The 15,020-nt window shown below is 35.6% G+C and overlaps 1 protein-coding gene across 3 annotated transcripts in view; it reads right to left on the bottom strand.

Moving 5' to 3' along the window:
- LOC139984750 (uncharacterized) overlaps positions 1–15,020 on the bottom strand; it is a 28,050-nt gene that overhangs the window by 3,765 nt on the left and 9,265 nt on the right. The window contains exons 1-5 of one of the 3 annotated variants that reach the window (XM_071998782.1): positions 10,559–11,077; positions 3,702–3,984; positions 2,264–2,390; positions 1,638–1,841; positions 634–801 (exon numbers count right to left, since the gene is read on the bottom strand). In XM_071998782.1, the coding sequence (XP_071854883.1) occupies positions 634–801; positions 1,638–1,841; positions 2,264–2,390; positions 3,702–3,881 (679 nt within the window). In that variant the 5' untranslated portion in view covers positions 3,882–3,984; positions 10,559–11,077. Of the gene's footprint in view, positions 1–633; positions 802–1,637; positions 1,842–2,263; positions 2,391–3,701; positions 3,985–10,522; positions 11,078–15,020 lie in introns of those variants that run through there. The other 2 variants (XM_071998783.1, XM_071998781.1) reach the window with 2 other exon arrangements.

Below are 15,020 nucleotides of genomic sequence, written 5' to 3'. Positions count from 1 at the left end.
CTTCAAGCTGTGATCAGGTGCTGCTGTGGAGAAACAAAAATCATGTGGACCCAACAGAAGGGATAACATTTTTTACACTAAACAAGCACATCGCAATCGTTAGCCTCTGCTATACATGCACATTTGTGGCCTTAGTTAATACTCAGGGGTGATGGAAGAGGGAGTCAGTCACGCTGGCGTTACGAAATTTGAGAGGCAGTGGGACCATGTGACTTTGATTTGATTGGAAAAACTCAAAGTGTGCTAAAACCTTGGATCGTCATCGCGTTCTGAAACTCAAATTCCAAGACACTTTTATTAATAATTTAAATCACAAAGAACTACAAAATGGGCACTCTGGGGACTTTACAAACCTGGAGGCACAACCCCCCTGTGCCACTCCTTTAATGCTTCGTGTGTAAACCCCTTAGTCTCCAGCCGATGTGATTTCACCAAATATGTGATAACACGAGCAGTGAGCAAAAAAAGACTTTCCAAGTGCTTCCACACTACTTATCCTTCGTCTCCGCCTCGTTTAAGAAATTGAAAACGTCCCTAGCAATTCAATTCAATTATTACAATTTTTGTTGTTGGTATAATTACTTACAAACTACAAATTCTTTTCACGACACGTTTATCTCTAATGACACTTACGTGTGTATCCAGGAGATAACTTGAAGGATACGTTCTTTGCAACGAGCCTCGACAAAAGTGTTTGATACCTCTGCCATTTCTCAACCGAGCTCGTCTGGAAACCTTCCGCTAGCACGACTTCCACGGGAGCATAAAATGGTATGTTTACCACCATGGTATCCAGATGATCTGGAAGAGAATTGGATGGATACATTGAAAGGCCGGAGGATTATTAAAGAGAGAGAGGGGGGTGGAGAGAGAGACCTCAGGAAGATGACATCAAATCGATGATTTTAATGGAAGACTGAAGGCAATAGATGATCTTCGATATGTTTTACACCATCGCAAAATACTGCCCAGATTTGTATTAGCTATGGAAATGTTTGAATAACTATAGAAACATCTACTAGCGCTCACTGTGTTGCTTTTTCTTGGGCTATATAATATATCAAGTATAATAACAAATAATATACATAACATATAACATATATTTATAACATATGACGTTTATATAACATATCAAGTTCGGCCTAATGTCATCCTTTAGAGGAATGGATATGTGAAAGACCAGCTCTTATATCAACCATGAGAAGAGCAATCGAAACCCTCCAAGGCTCGACTATAGTACGTACAGTCCTGCACCAATATCTCCACGGTCACCCTACCTGATTAATAACTGAATCGACGCATGATTTGAGGTGAGGCCGAGTCGCACCATGGGGACAAAATGTTTCACGGTGTGCCCCCCTTTTAGACTCGTCATTTTATAAGCAGACAATCTGCTTATCCCATATTTTACATGGCCCACAATATTTTCCCAGGTCCCGTAATTGAGCCCGGACAGCTAAGCTGTAGTCACACTGACCCCTCTCGTACGGACGGGGTTTGGCGTACGCAACATTGGCTCCATTGTTGAAGAAGGATGGTTGCTGAATGTAATGAGTGCCCATGACTGCTAATACCTTCTGTATATATACTAGGAGAGAGGCACCGTCACAATTACGAACTAGCCTATATATACTCACTATCAATAATGTGGTTGCCCTGTACATATCTCATATCGTATGTGTTCTTTAACGTCAGCGAACTGAAACTAAACACGTCCTTTGATTTGGAACTCGTCTGAGTTCGTAGGTCAAAGGTCAATTCGCCGTCGACTTGAAAACGGATATCTTGAGGTAATGTTGCCTTATCGAGAATTTGGCGAAGGTAGCTCGGTTCATGTGAAGCTGTACAAAGGTAGAAAAAAATAACCATTACACGAAACGGTATAGCAAATGCACAACGGTAACGAATGTGGCTTATTGTGACCAGAAGCACCTCTTATACACACATAAACAAAAACAAAAACTACAACAGCAAAAAACACAACAATAACCAAACAGATACAGAATAAATACACAGGACGTTTAAAGTTCAGTAATTATATGAATATCATTGAGTTTCAAAGTTTGATTTATTTTTCACTTCTTTCCCAGACGACACTTAAATTAATATTCACTTTTCGATGGCTGTATGCGCAAGTGTGTATATTAAGACCTATATATTAGACAATGTCCAGGAGCTGATTCATTCAGAACCTCCACTTATTCCGATAAAATACATTTAGCAGTTTTGAGCATTATGCTATAGTTAGTGACAAATGACTTACGGACGCCATTTTGAATGAGATGGAACTTGGCATCTCCAAATCGTAGAGGTATGCTGTAATATTTTTTCTTCTTTTTATCTATCGCCACTACTCTTCGTTGCGCTTGTATGTCATCAAGACGTAATATCTGCAGAGGTTAAAAGGGTTAGGTTAAAAAGTTAAAGGTTAAAAGAATCGAAAAGAAAAGACAAAATAACCAAACTTATAACAATTTGTTTTGTAATATTTGACAATTTATGACTTCAAAAAACCAACCTCACTTGCAAAAGGAGTTTATTACTTTAGTACATTCAGTATGTCATTCTACCTTTGTGCTCCAGTTCCCAAAGACCAAATGGTTTTGGGTTAGAAAGTAATGTTGCCGTCGTTTCTACATGGTACATATAGTACAGTTTGTAACAAGGTTTATCGGGCCGGGGGGGGGGGGGCGCTTATCAAGCAGATTCCATTAATCACCAGATTCGTTTAAGTTATTTAAAAAATGTTCGGTGTATGGAGCATCAGCAGTTAATGGTAGACAATATTTCAGCCCCGACCCGACTTATATGCACATGAGGCTAGTGTCGGGTGAAGGTAGATATGTCATGAAAGTTTGATTTACAAGATTTACAAGCTAAGTGGTCATATTTGTTTTGAAAAGCGACAGACGTTCTCAAGATTTTAATCATAATTTGGAACATTTAAAATCATTTCACATCATTATAAAAACATCATAAAAATCATAAAATCAATTTTAAAATTCAAGTAACGTCATGGCGAGAAAATTTTATGTAGCAATCGCAACCAGCTTCTTTCAAAGAATGGTCAAAAGGAAAATTATTGTTTTATTTATTTATTATTTTTGGACTGATAAAAGAGGAAGAAATTCTAAGCAGTCGTGATGAAATGTACACATACAATTCCTATACAAGACGTTGTCAAGATATTGTTAAGTGACATTGTCACAGTTAGAACCCATTAGTGAACTTGAAGCAAACAGGTGTGATGTCATACATAGTTGCACACTGATAGCAAAATGTGTTGCTTTTTGCTTTATGTTTTTTACTTTATTGTCTTGGATTGGATAGGTTTCCACGTTTTCCTAAGGAGTTTGTGGAGTAAACAAATTACCCATGACGTTAGTTTATTCATACTGAGAAGCATCCCAATTTTGAAGCTGGAAAATTGTACTTCAAATTTAAAGAAAAACATTTTTTTTAAAAATCACATTTATTGGTGTTCTTCTAGATGACATTACATCTGTCTGCTGCAAAAACAAAACGTGTCAACTTCAAATGTTATCTCCAAAACGAGACATTAAAATTGCATGGAAATTTGACCAGCAAGTTCTCCTCTGTTCATAAATGTCCCATCTGAGGACTTGCAAGATATATCAAACTGGGTACTATTCATGACGTCACGAGATCGCATGTTACAACAGACTTTCCCAAAGACTTACCTGTCCTGGTTTCAAGCGCTCATTTTCACTATCACTATCGTATCCCTTGGTAACCTTGACAATCTTTGGAAAAGTCCACTGGCCGACGACATCCCGCAAGAGGTAAGACCTGGCGGACCACTTGATGTCCGTGACCTTTGACTTACCGGAAGGGGTTCCGGTAGATGACCCACCTGACATCGTTGGGAAGAGCAGACTATTAATATTTGGAACCAGAAGCCGATTTGTAAAACATGTAGCAGTTTTGACGAGTTTTTTTGGTAATCTGACAGATGCTTTTAATCTGAAAAGAAAATTGAATGTAAAAAAGGTAAAAATTCGAAAAAGTTGAAAAAGTTCCATAACCAAAAACGTAGAAATTAACATGTTTTATCCATAATCTAATAAAAGCAGAAATATATTCACTCCTTCTCGGAACTGCACTCCTTGCAAATAAACAAAGAACAAACATAGTTGAGAAGAGTCATTTCCGCGACGGGCAGTTACCCAGAAAATGTAGCTCGTTCATTAAAGAGCTTATTAATTTAGTCATTTTCTTTTCTTTCAAGTCTGAGGAGCAGAAATTGAGTACATTGAAAGAGGAGGGAGGAGGGAAGGACGGGAGGAGGGGGATGGTAACAGAAAACAGGTTGGCAAGGGTATAACTGTAGACATTATAATCTTTATGATTCACTGTTGTCCATAATGTCCATATGATATTTGACACTGAGGTGTAAAATGCCATTCGGAATATCTAAATTCGACCGACTATTTCTGGATAGCATTTGAAAAATAACTTTAATAACTTTTAGTTGAAATTCGCAATGAAGATATAGCGTAATACCATCAATATAAAATTCAGAACTGCATTTTTTTTTAAATATAAATATGAATGTGATTAAGATAAAAAAGATGCAGGGATGAAGTGGGGTGTGGGGGTTATGTGTTTGTGTGGGTGTCGCACCCCCTCCAAATAATTGGCATGAACCGGTTCATTCAATAGTTGGACAATCGGTGGGTCAAAAACATGACAGTTGGAAAATATTATATATAGGCAACCAATTTTAGCTGATCGCACTCTTGGCAGGATAATTCTGATTTTAAGGCTTACATTATTACAAGAGTTGACGAAATTCGAACTTACAATGAACCGAAATCTTGTTCCTAACTCATACTTGTTCAACCCATAATAAAATGGAAAATTTTAAAAACTCATTTTAAAATTGTCAGAATACTGATTTTGAATTGGCGTTCGAGTTAGCACCTAATCATATAATACTTAGTACCCGGTATCGCATATTTAAGGTACAAAGAATTGACAACCCACTGTGTTATGCTGCTGACAACTTCGAACTTGCGGTACGGTACCCCACCTTACGAAATCCAGCCAGTTTGAGATTATAGTTGGAATATTATGAATATTATGATCCTACACCCCCCCCCCCCGAAAAAAAATCACAAGACCCGATCAACATCCTTGCGTGCTCAAGTAGCCTACTCATTAAAGCCATATACCGCTATTTCAATGACCTGAGAATTAAGAGACACATGGATTCATTATTCTTGCTATACATAGAAGGATATCAATAAATAAGTACTGCAAGCGCGGATGCAAGACATACAATTCTGATTTATTTTCCGAAGTTTGGCGTTCATTGTGGCTGACCTTCACATCTTTGAAACCATAAACCTCTTTTTCCATCTCAAACTTTTCGAACCACCTCTCGAGGGTTCTCATAGCCTGAAAAAGACCTGTATTAAGCTGCCTTTTTCTAGTTATTGTAAAACTAATTTAACTTTCCAAAGAATTATGATTATTAGTATACTAGATAGAATCATTCACAGTAGTACCCTTTCCACGAGATTCCCTGTATAGTAGCCTAACTGTGTTCTGAGAGAAGTCTTTGTATTTTATTCTTTAGTTTAGTCCAAACTGTTTCTCTGAGTTAAAAGTGGTAACTATTGCAATCAATTAACGAATGTATACAGATTCGCCTCAAGCGTTATTTGCAAATTAGATGAAGTCTGGGCATACAAACTGTACAGTAGGCTATATATCCTATACCGTGTCATTACGTTAAGTCATATACCGATGCATTCAAACATACAAATATAATATAGTTTAATGCTTATTAGCCTAATCTACCATCCTACTGTGGTTAATAAACATCGACTTTTAATACAAGAGAAACTATACAATTAACATGCAATAATATATGTTTGTCTTCAAGCGTCGATTATCGCCTGAAAGGTTACAATGCAAATATTCAACAACAAAAAACAAGTTGGTGTAATTCCAAGATTCCGCTAATACTTTTGCCATTTCATGGTATGTATTTCCTCTACATAATCAGTGTATGATCATCTTGCTACGAAATAGCCGCGTCATGGTTACTTCTCTTTTTCAATTATATTTATTGTTAACTTCCTTCACCCTGACAAGCTTGTCAAGTCACTGACGTGAAGGTTTGTGGTTTTCTATATCGAGCCCAGTATCATAAATAGCGGTACAGTATTCCCTTTACAACAATTGTTGTCAATTTCAATGGATAATATTCTGTATTTGGTTTCTATGCTGACTCATTATTGTTATGCCTTATCTGTATTAACCATAGAGGTTTGATAATGAAAAGAATTATTGAACTTCAAGGAAAACATCAGTTATGATTTTGTGAAAAAAGGCACACTTCCTTTTATTAACGTCACTCCATTTGGCGTAAAATGGACAGTTTACTAAATTATTCTACCCAGGAGTTACAGATTTCTCTAGTGCTGAGTCAGGACATGTATATTTGTGGATTTGTATACTCGTAGGCTACTAAGGTCATTTTAGAATCTAGCAAAAGTGCCGGTACTATAGTGCTATAATTGAGCCTATACTAGCGCTTACTAGTACAGGGTTACATGTGCTTGAACTTATACTAAGGGACTGATCCTACTTGTACGGGCAATCATGTTGTTGTACTTTTACTACAAATCTGCCAATTTATATCCTACATAAGTCTATGTTATACCCTACATAGTCTTATACCCTACATATGTCTATGTAATACCCTACATAGGTCTGTGGTATACCCTATATATACCCTACAAAGGCATACATGTACCCTGTATAGGTCTATATGGTTTATGTTATACCCTACATATGTCTATGTTATACCCTACATATGTCTATATATGTTATACCCTACATAGGTCTGTGGTATACCCTATATAGGCTACCATACAAAGGCATATGTTATACCCTATATATATATATATATATATATATAAACCCTACATAGGTATGTGTGGTACCCTACATAGTTCTATGTAATACCCTACATATACCCTGCATATACATACAAATGCCTATGTTATGTCCTATGGTCAATGCGTCACGCAGAATGCCAAAACATTTGACAGGCCAGGGTCGTGTTCCAAGAAGGTTGTGTGAACTTGTGTCCCGGCCGTTACCCTATACAATATACACATACAAGGGTACGTATACCACACACATTGCTATACATTCCCTATACAGTATGCATGTGTTCGAGTTTCTCTACTAAAGTTAAAGCGATGGCCCAAGTCATACGAGTACAAGTTGTAATACTATAAGAGCAAGTACGAAAACACGTAAATATGGTAAAAAGCGAGAACAAGTATACGTACTACTTCACACAAGGACAATCGGCCTACACAGTTTGCAACAAGGCCTACACAATGCTGTATATGCCCGCTATACCCGAAGCATGAACTTACACGCATGCATGGGAACCTCGACTTTCCTGGTGTTAACTATTGTCGCGTTAATGTGACAACAGATGTTTCATGTCTCAATGAAGTACTCAATATATATATATATATATATCGTTTGGCATGTCCCTGTGAATATATCTAATGTTAACATAAAACTGCCCAAGTTATCAGTTTCGTCAAGCATTTCGGATGAATATCACCTACTTGCACCCTTTTAGTGGAGGGCGAGGGGGGGGGGTACGTCAAATGTTCTGATGGTGCAATAGCAAAAAGAAACATAGTAACTTTACTAAATGTGCCTATTTGGTGCCTAATACGGTAATGAAATGCTAGCAGGACATCTCTCTGAAGACCTTGCCTGAATTATGCGGTGTGGCTCCCTCATACAAATTCGTCAGTTCTCACCCTGGTAAGTTTTAGTTGGCCAGTAATAGTATACCTGTAACAATTTATCGTATCTCCAACTTGATAAAATGGAGGAATCTATCAATATTTGCGAGAGACCATGTCTTTATCCTTAATTGCATTAGCGAAGTCTCCCCTCTACTACGCCCCCCCCCCCCCCCCTATTCAGAACCATGGTTCTGAATAGGTAGGGTTGCAACCCTACCTACAGTTGGTAACTTTCTATATCTACTTCATGTGTTTTTTATTATTATTATATATTAATATACTGTATATTATTATTATTATATATTAAGCGCATGGCCAAGGCATTTACCAAGGTATAAAGCTGCATTTTGCCTTACTTTGGTTGTATGTATATTGTATGTAGTATCGTTTTCAGTATTGTATTCAGTATTTTCATTGCTTATTTCGTATATATGTATGGCACGTTGCCGTTTAATACCATCGTACCTTGGACCATTTAGTGGTCTAGAGTATTGTTGACCTTATCTATCCTTTTAAAGCTGTATTTATTTGGTAACAACATATTCTGGCAAGCCCCAACGTAAATGCAACTTCAAATCTGTTTATATCCAATAGTTTCTATAACAATCGCAGAAGTATGCAAACATCATGATTTCGGCCAAAACAATAATTCCTGCAACAACAAAAAGCTCAAACTTCCCGTTGACGTCAGAACCAGTCAGAGCGACCTTGATGCATTGAGTACTGCGTGTTATTTTGATACGTATATGCGACACCTTCGCACAAATTTATGTTAAGTTGAGAGATACTAAGAACATGCATAAAGCACTATATATGCTTTCGAAACACGCAAATTATTGATTTTCCTGCAAGTATGAATTAGGATTATTATTAGTTATTTTATTATTCAAAAAGGTAAACAAGCATGTAGGCTAAATGGAAGCTCTTCCCTGTGTCTTTGCCAACACTGTGTGGAAAGGTATATATTGCACAAAATTATAAATTGCCAGTAGTCAAAGATACATACAAGGGCGGCGGAACCGGGGGGGGCACAGGGGGCACGTGCCCCCCCCCCCCACTTTTCCTCAGGTTAAAAATGTGCCCTTTTTCTACATAAAAATTGAGGTGCACATGTCTCAAGTTAGCAAGAGGCCAGGGAAGCAGAATGCGCACTCGGGAAGGGCCGTTTCCGGCCATGTGAGGGGTTTGTAAAACCAAACATTTTCTTGTACGCTCCGCGCCAACCGATGGTGGCGCTCCGCTCAGATAGTCGTGCATACAACTTTGAAAATCCTGGCTACGCCCCTGACTTTTAATGAATTTCTGTGGGTCAAACTCAAAGCTATTTCGAATGGAAAAAAATGTTAAGATATTAACAAGATATAACCTCTAATTCGGAAGATTCCTACATTAGCAACTTGCATGATTTCCTCATTTTTTCTCAAAAGGAAACTTGTTCCTTGTTTTCCAATTAGCACATTGGATATTGCAGTGCTAGTATGCATATTTTCCTTGAGGGGGGGGGGGGGGGTGTTGATGGAGTGATGTGTATACGCAAATAAGATAATACAATAAGAGTTATAAAGGGTACTAAATATAAGGCTGCATCAGTCTAATCGGATATTTCTGCAAAGTGCCCTTTGATGTCGGTGCCCCCCCCCCCCCAGATTAAAAGTGCTTCCGCCGCCCTTGGATACATATACAGTAGCATGAGGAAGTTGCCTCCAGGGAACTTCAAAACTAAGTTCTACCCATTTAGGACCTTATCTATATAAGCCACACCCCCCCCCCCCTCTCCGTCCATCGTGAAGCAAAATATATCTTTTCTATGGTTTTACTTCATTTGTAAACCATTGGCCAACAGGAACTACTAATATTGGCCAACAGGAACTACTGACTACTTATTACGTCTCTGATGTTTACGATCCCTTTCCCTTCGTTTTAGTTTTTACACCAAAATGGCTGCAATTATATCCTACATTATTTTCGGCGATGCGTTAAAATGACAGTTTATGACGCTCGTGCACATATTTAAACATACCCCCCCCCACGCTCCTACCATACGCCCATATCATCAGCCCCTATCATCCGCTCCTCATTACAATACAGGTTGGAACTGGGACCCACACCAAACTCAATCTACTCCTCACTATGTAACAATTCTCTCACCGATAACTAACAGGCATGTACGGTAGCCTCCTCAATAATATATATAGGCTATATATATATATATATATATATATATATATATATATATATGTTGATACTAGATGAGACTAGTGGAACACTAGTAGTTGTAACTCGGAGTTTCACGCTTTATAGCTTTATAGCGATCTTCAGACAACTCTGAAGATCGCTATAAAGCTATAAAGCGTGAAACTCCGAGTAACAACTACTAGTGTTCCACTAGTCTCATCTAGTATCAACATATATTCCGCTCTGTCCAATGGACATAGAGCACTCTGCGCCAAGATAGACGCCTACCTACTCTATATATATATATATATAGGATATATATATATATAGGATATATATATATATAGGATATATAAGGATATATATATATATATATCTTGCGGTATGAGGAATGGCTGTCATAACGAATGTACGCCGTTTAATCTATTACATGATCGAACCATTAATAATTGGATACACGACCTTGTAAACAATCATGCAATATGCCTAACTCTGAAAGGAGAAAATATTACAATCATGTATACTCGCAGATATACCTAACGTGTTTTTTATTCCTCTTATTCAAAACTTACTACCAACAAGTCTTCAAAATGTTTTTTTTTTCTTCGCAACTGTCTTCAAGTTTGCTGTACGCACTGTATTGGCCCTGAGACCACAGTACTATAGACTGAATTACGTACACTAGAGTCGTAGTAAGGTCTGTTTAAAATTCCACCGCAAAAGTCGAATTAGATTTATTATAATTCCAGAACAAAAATCCAACACCATGAGGCATTTTAAGATCATCCCATCGAATATCAATAAACTCAACAATCACATGGAATGTGTTCATTGTCCATACCGAATGAACGTTTAAAAAAAATCCGTTGTCTATGTCCCATGGAGGACAATACTGTATATGTATATTATTCCAAGTTCCACTTCAGCGTCGTGGTCAGCCACCACAATTATCTCTGTGTAGTCCGACAGAAGCCTAACTCAATCTTTTTATACATTGAAACAATATATCCCCCGCACGTTACGCAATATCAATTGCCTAACACAGTATTGCAGCGTACACCTATATACTTGTGTGACTCCTGTTTGGTTTTAAACACAGTGAATCGAGAAAGAATTCACACGCCTAGATGAATCAGAAAAAAGCTGTTGGTGAACCTATTGTTGTGCAGAGACCGTGACTGGGTAAACAGTTGACTAATCGATGAGCATGGAATGGAAAAAAGATTCCCATCACAAACCCGTACAACGAAGACACAAACCTTTTAAACATAACTCAGATCAAGGCCTTATATTTCAGGTTTTTATTTTTATGAAATTTACCAATTTAGCTATACATTTAAATACATTTTTGTAATATTTTATATAAAAGATGTGACAGGACTCGTAAGAGGCAACAATTTGGATTTATTTTAAAAATGCTAACTTTTTGTAGAATGTTTCGACTGCGGTCTGTGTATTAGGCATATAGTGTACATATGATCCTGTTTTACGTAAGTTGTAAAGCAGCGGGTTCCTCTAAATTTGGTCCGTGATGCGACCATAATCATGATTTAATCAAATAAGTATCGATTAATTTAACAAATGGCATGAACTTGATAAGTTATTAATTATTATTATTATTAATATTATTGGGAAATATCGGCATGATATTTAAGAATTCGCTACGGTTGGGAATTGGCAAACGCTTGTAGCCAGTGGCTTGCGCAAGAAGGGGGAAGGAGAAGGGAGGGGGCGGAACCTCTTCCGTCGTCAGTGGGCGGATTCAGCGACACCGGAACATACACGACGAATTCAACCGAGTGAAAAAGAATTCAGATTAGCGAAAAATGAGTCACGTTCTGGCGACATTTGGGGTTTAACAAAGGATGGCGAATTTCCAACAATGGCTTCGCGAAATACACGTGATATATGTCACCTGTGACAGACGTAGGTGGAATTGACATGTATATGTATCGTATGTACTAGCGCCCAATCATATAACACACAGTTATGTTTTCGTATAGCTATATTCCGATTTGTTAGTTATGTTTTTGTATAGCTATATTCCGATTTGTTAGTTATGTTTTTGTACATCTATGTTCCGATTTGTTAGTTATGTTTCTGTATAGCTATAATCTGATTTGTTAGTTATGTTTTTGTATATCTATGTTCCGACTTGTTAGTTATGTCTTTGTATAGCTATATTCCGATTTGTTAGTTATGTTTTTGTATAGCGAAATTCCGATTTGTTAGTTATGTTTCTGTATAGCTATATTCCGATTTGTTAATTATGTTTCTATATAGCTATAACCTGATTTGTTAGTTATGTTTCTGTATAGCTATATTCCGATTTGTTAGTTATGTTTCTGTAGAGCTATAACCTGATTTGTTAGTTATGTTTCTTTATAGCTATAACCTGATTTGTTAGTTATGTTTCTATATAGCTATAACCTGATTTGTTAGTTATGTTTCTGTATAGCTATAACCTGATTTGTTAGTTATGTTTCTTTATAGCTATAACCTGATTTGTTAGTTATGTTTCTGTATAGCTATATTCCGATTTGTTAGTTATGTTTCTATATAGCTATAACCTGATTTGTTAGTTATGTTTCTGTAGAGCTATATTCCGATTTGTTAGTTATGTTTCTGTAGAGCTATAACCTGATTTGTTAGTTATGTTTCTTTATAGCTATAACCTGATTTGTTAGTTATGTTTCTGTATAGCTATGTTCCGATTTGTTAGTTATGTTTCTATAGAGCTATAACCTGATTTGTTAGTTATGTTTCTTTATAGCTATAACCTGATTTGTTAGTTATGTTTCTATATAGCTATAACCTAATTTGTTAGTTATGTTTCTATATAGCTATAACCTGCTTTCTTAGTTATGTTTCTTTATAGCTATAACCTGATTTGTTAGTTATGTTTCTGTAGAGCTATAACCTGATTTGTTAGTTATGTTTCTATATAGCTATAACCTGATTTGTTAGTTATGTTTCTGTATAGCTATATTCCGATTTGTTAGTTATGTTTCTGTAGAGCTATAACCTGATTTGTTAGTTATGTTTCTTTATAGCTATAACCTGATTTGTTAGTTATGTTTCTATATAGCTATAACCTGATTTGTTAGTTATGTTTCTGTATAGTTATATTCCGATTTGTTAGTTATGTTTCTATATAGCTATAACCTGATTTGTTAGTTATGTTTCTATATAGCTATAACCTGATTTGTTAGTTATGTTTCTGTATAGCTATATTCCGATTTGTTAGTTATGTTTCTGTAGAGCTATAACCTGATTTGTTAGTTATGTTTCTTTATAGCTATAACCTGATTTGTTAGTTATGTTTCTATATAGCTATAACCTGATTTGTTAGTTATGTTTCTATATAGTTATAACCTGATTTGTTAGTTATGTTTCTGTATAGCTATATTCCGACTTGTTAGTTATGTTTCTGTAGAGTTATAACCTGATTTGTTAGTTATGTTTCTATATAGCTATAACCTGATTTGTTAGTTATGTTTCTGTATAGCTATATTCCGATTTGTTAGTTATGTTTCTTTATAGCTATAACCTGATTTGTTAGTTATGTTTCTTTATAGCTATAACCTGATTTGTTAGTTATGTTTCTGTATAGCTATATTCCGATTTGTTAGTTATGTTTCTATATAGCTATAACCTGATTTGTTAGTTATGTTTCTTTATAGCTATATTCCGATTTGTTAGTTATGTTTCTTTATAGCTATAACCTGATTTGTTAGTTATGTTTCTTTATAGTTATAACCTGATTTGTTAGTTATGTTTCTGTATAGCTATATTCCGATTTGTTAGTTATGTTTCTATATAGCTATAACCTGATTTGTTAGTTATGTTTCTGTATAGCTATATTCCGATTTGTTAGTTATGTTTCTGTAGAGCTATAACCTGATTTGTTAGTTATGTTTCTTTATAGCTATAACCTGATTTGTTAGTTATGTTTCTATATAGCTATAACCTGATTTGTTAGTTATGTTTCTATATAGTTATAACCTGATTTGTTAGTTATGTTTCTGTATAGCTATATTCCGACTTGTTAGTTATGTTTCTGTAGAGTTATAACCTGATTTGTTAGTTATGTTTCTATATAGCTATAACCTGATTTGTTAGTTATGTTTCTGTATAGCTATATTCCGATTTGTTAGTTATGTTTCTTTATAGCTATAACCTGATTTGTTAGTTATGTTTCTTTATAGCTATAACCTGATTTGTTAGTTATGTTTCTGTATAGCTATATTCCGATTTGTTAGTTATGTTTCTATATAGCTATAACCTGATTTGTTAGTTATGTTTCTTTATAGCTATATTCCGATTTGTTAGTTATGTTTCTTTATAGCTATAACCTGATTTGTTAGTTATGTTTCTTTATAGTTATAACCTGATTTGTTAGTTATGTTTCTGTATAGCTATATTCCGATTTGTTAGTTATGTTTCTATATAGCTATAACCTGATTTGTTAGTTATGTTTCTGTATAGCTATATTCCGATTTGTTAGTTATGTTTCTGTAGAGCTATAACCTGATTTGTTAGTTATGTTTCTTTATAGCTATAACCTGATTTGTTAGTTATGTTTCTATATAGCTATAACCTGATTTGTTAGTTATGTTTCTATATAGCTATAACCTGATTTGTTAGTTATGTTTCTGTAGAGCTATATTCCGATTTGTTAGTTATGTTTCTGTAGAGCTATAACCTGATTTGTTAGTTATGTTTCTATATAGCTATAACCTGATTTGTTAGTTATGTTTCTGTATAGCTATATTCCGATTTGTTAGTTATGTTTCTTTATAGCTATAACCTGATTTGTTAGTTATGTTTCTTTATAGCTATAACCTGATTTGTTAGTTATGTTTCTATATAGCTATAACCTGATTTGTTAGTTATGTTTCTGTATAGCTAGTTATATTCCAATTTGTTAGTTATTTTTTTCTTATAGCTATATTCCGATTTGTTAGTTATGTTTTTGTATAGCTATATTCCAATTTGTTAGTTCTGTTTCTGTAAAGCTATATTCCGATTTTT

The sequence above is a fragment of the Apostichopus japonicus genome, chromosome 17 (assembly GCF_037975245.1).
Source record: "Apostichopus japonicus isolate 1M-3 chromosome 17, ASM3797524v1, whole genome shotgun sequence".
Lineage (NCBI taxonomy): Eukaryota > Metazoa > Echinodermata > Holothuroidea > Aspidochirotida > Stichopodidae > Apostichopus > Apostichopus japonicus.
This window is presented reverse-complemented; position numbering and strand designations above follow the sequence as displayed.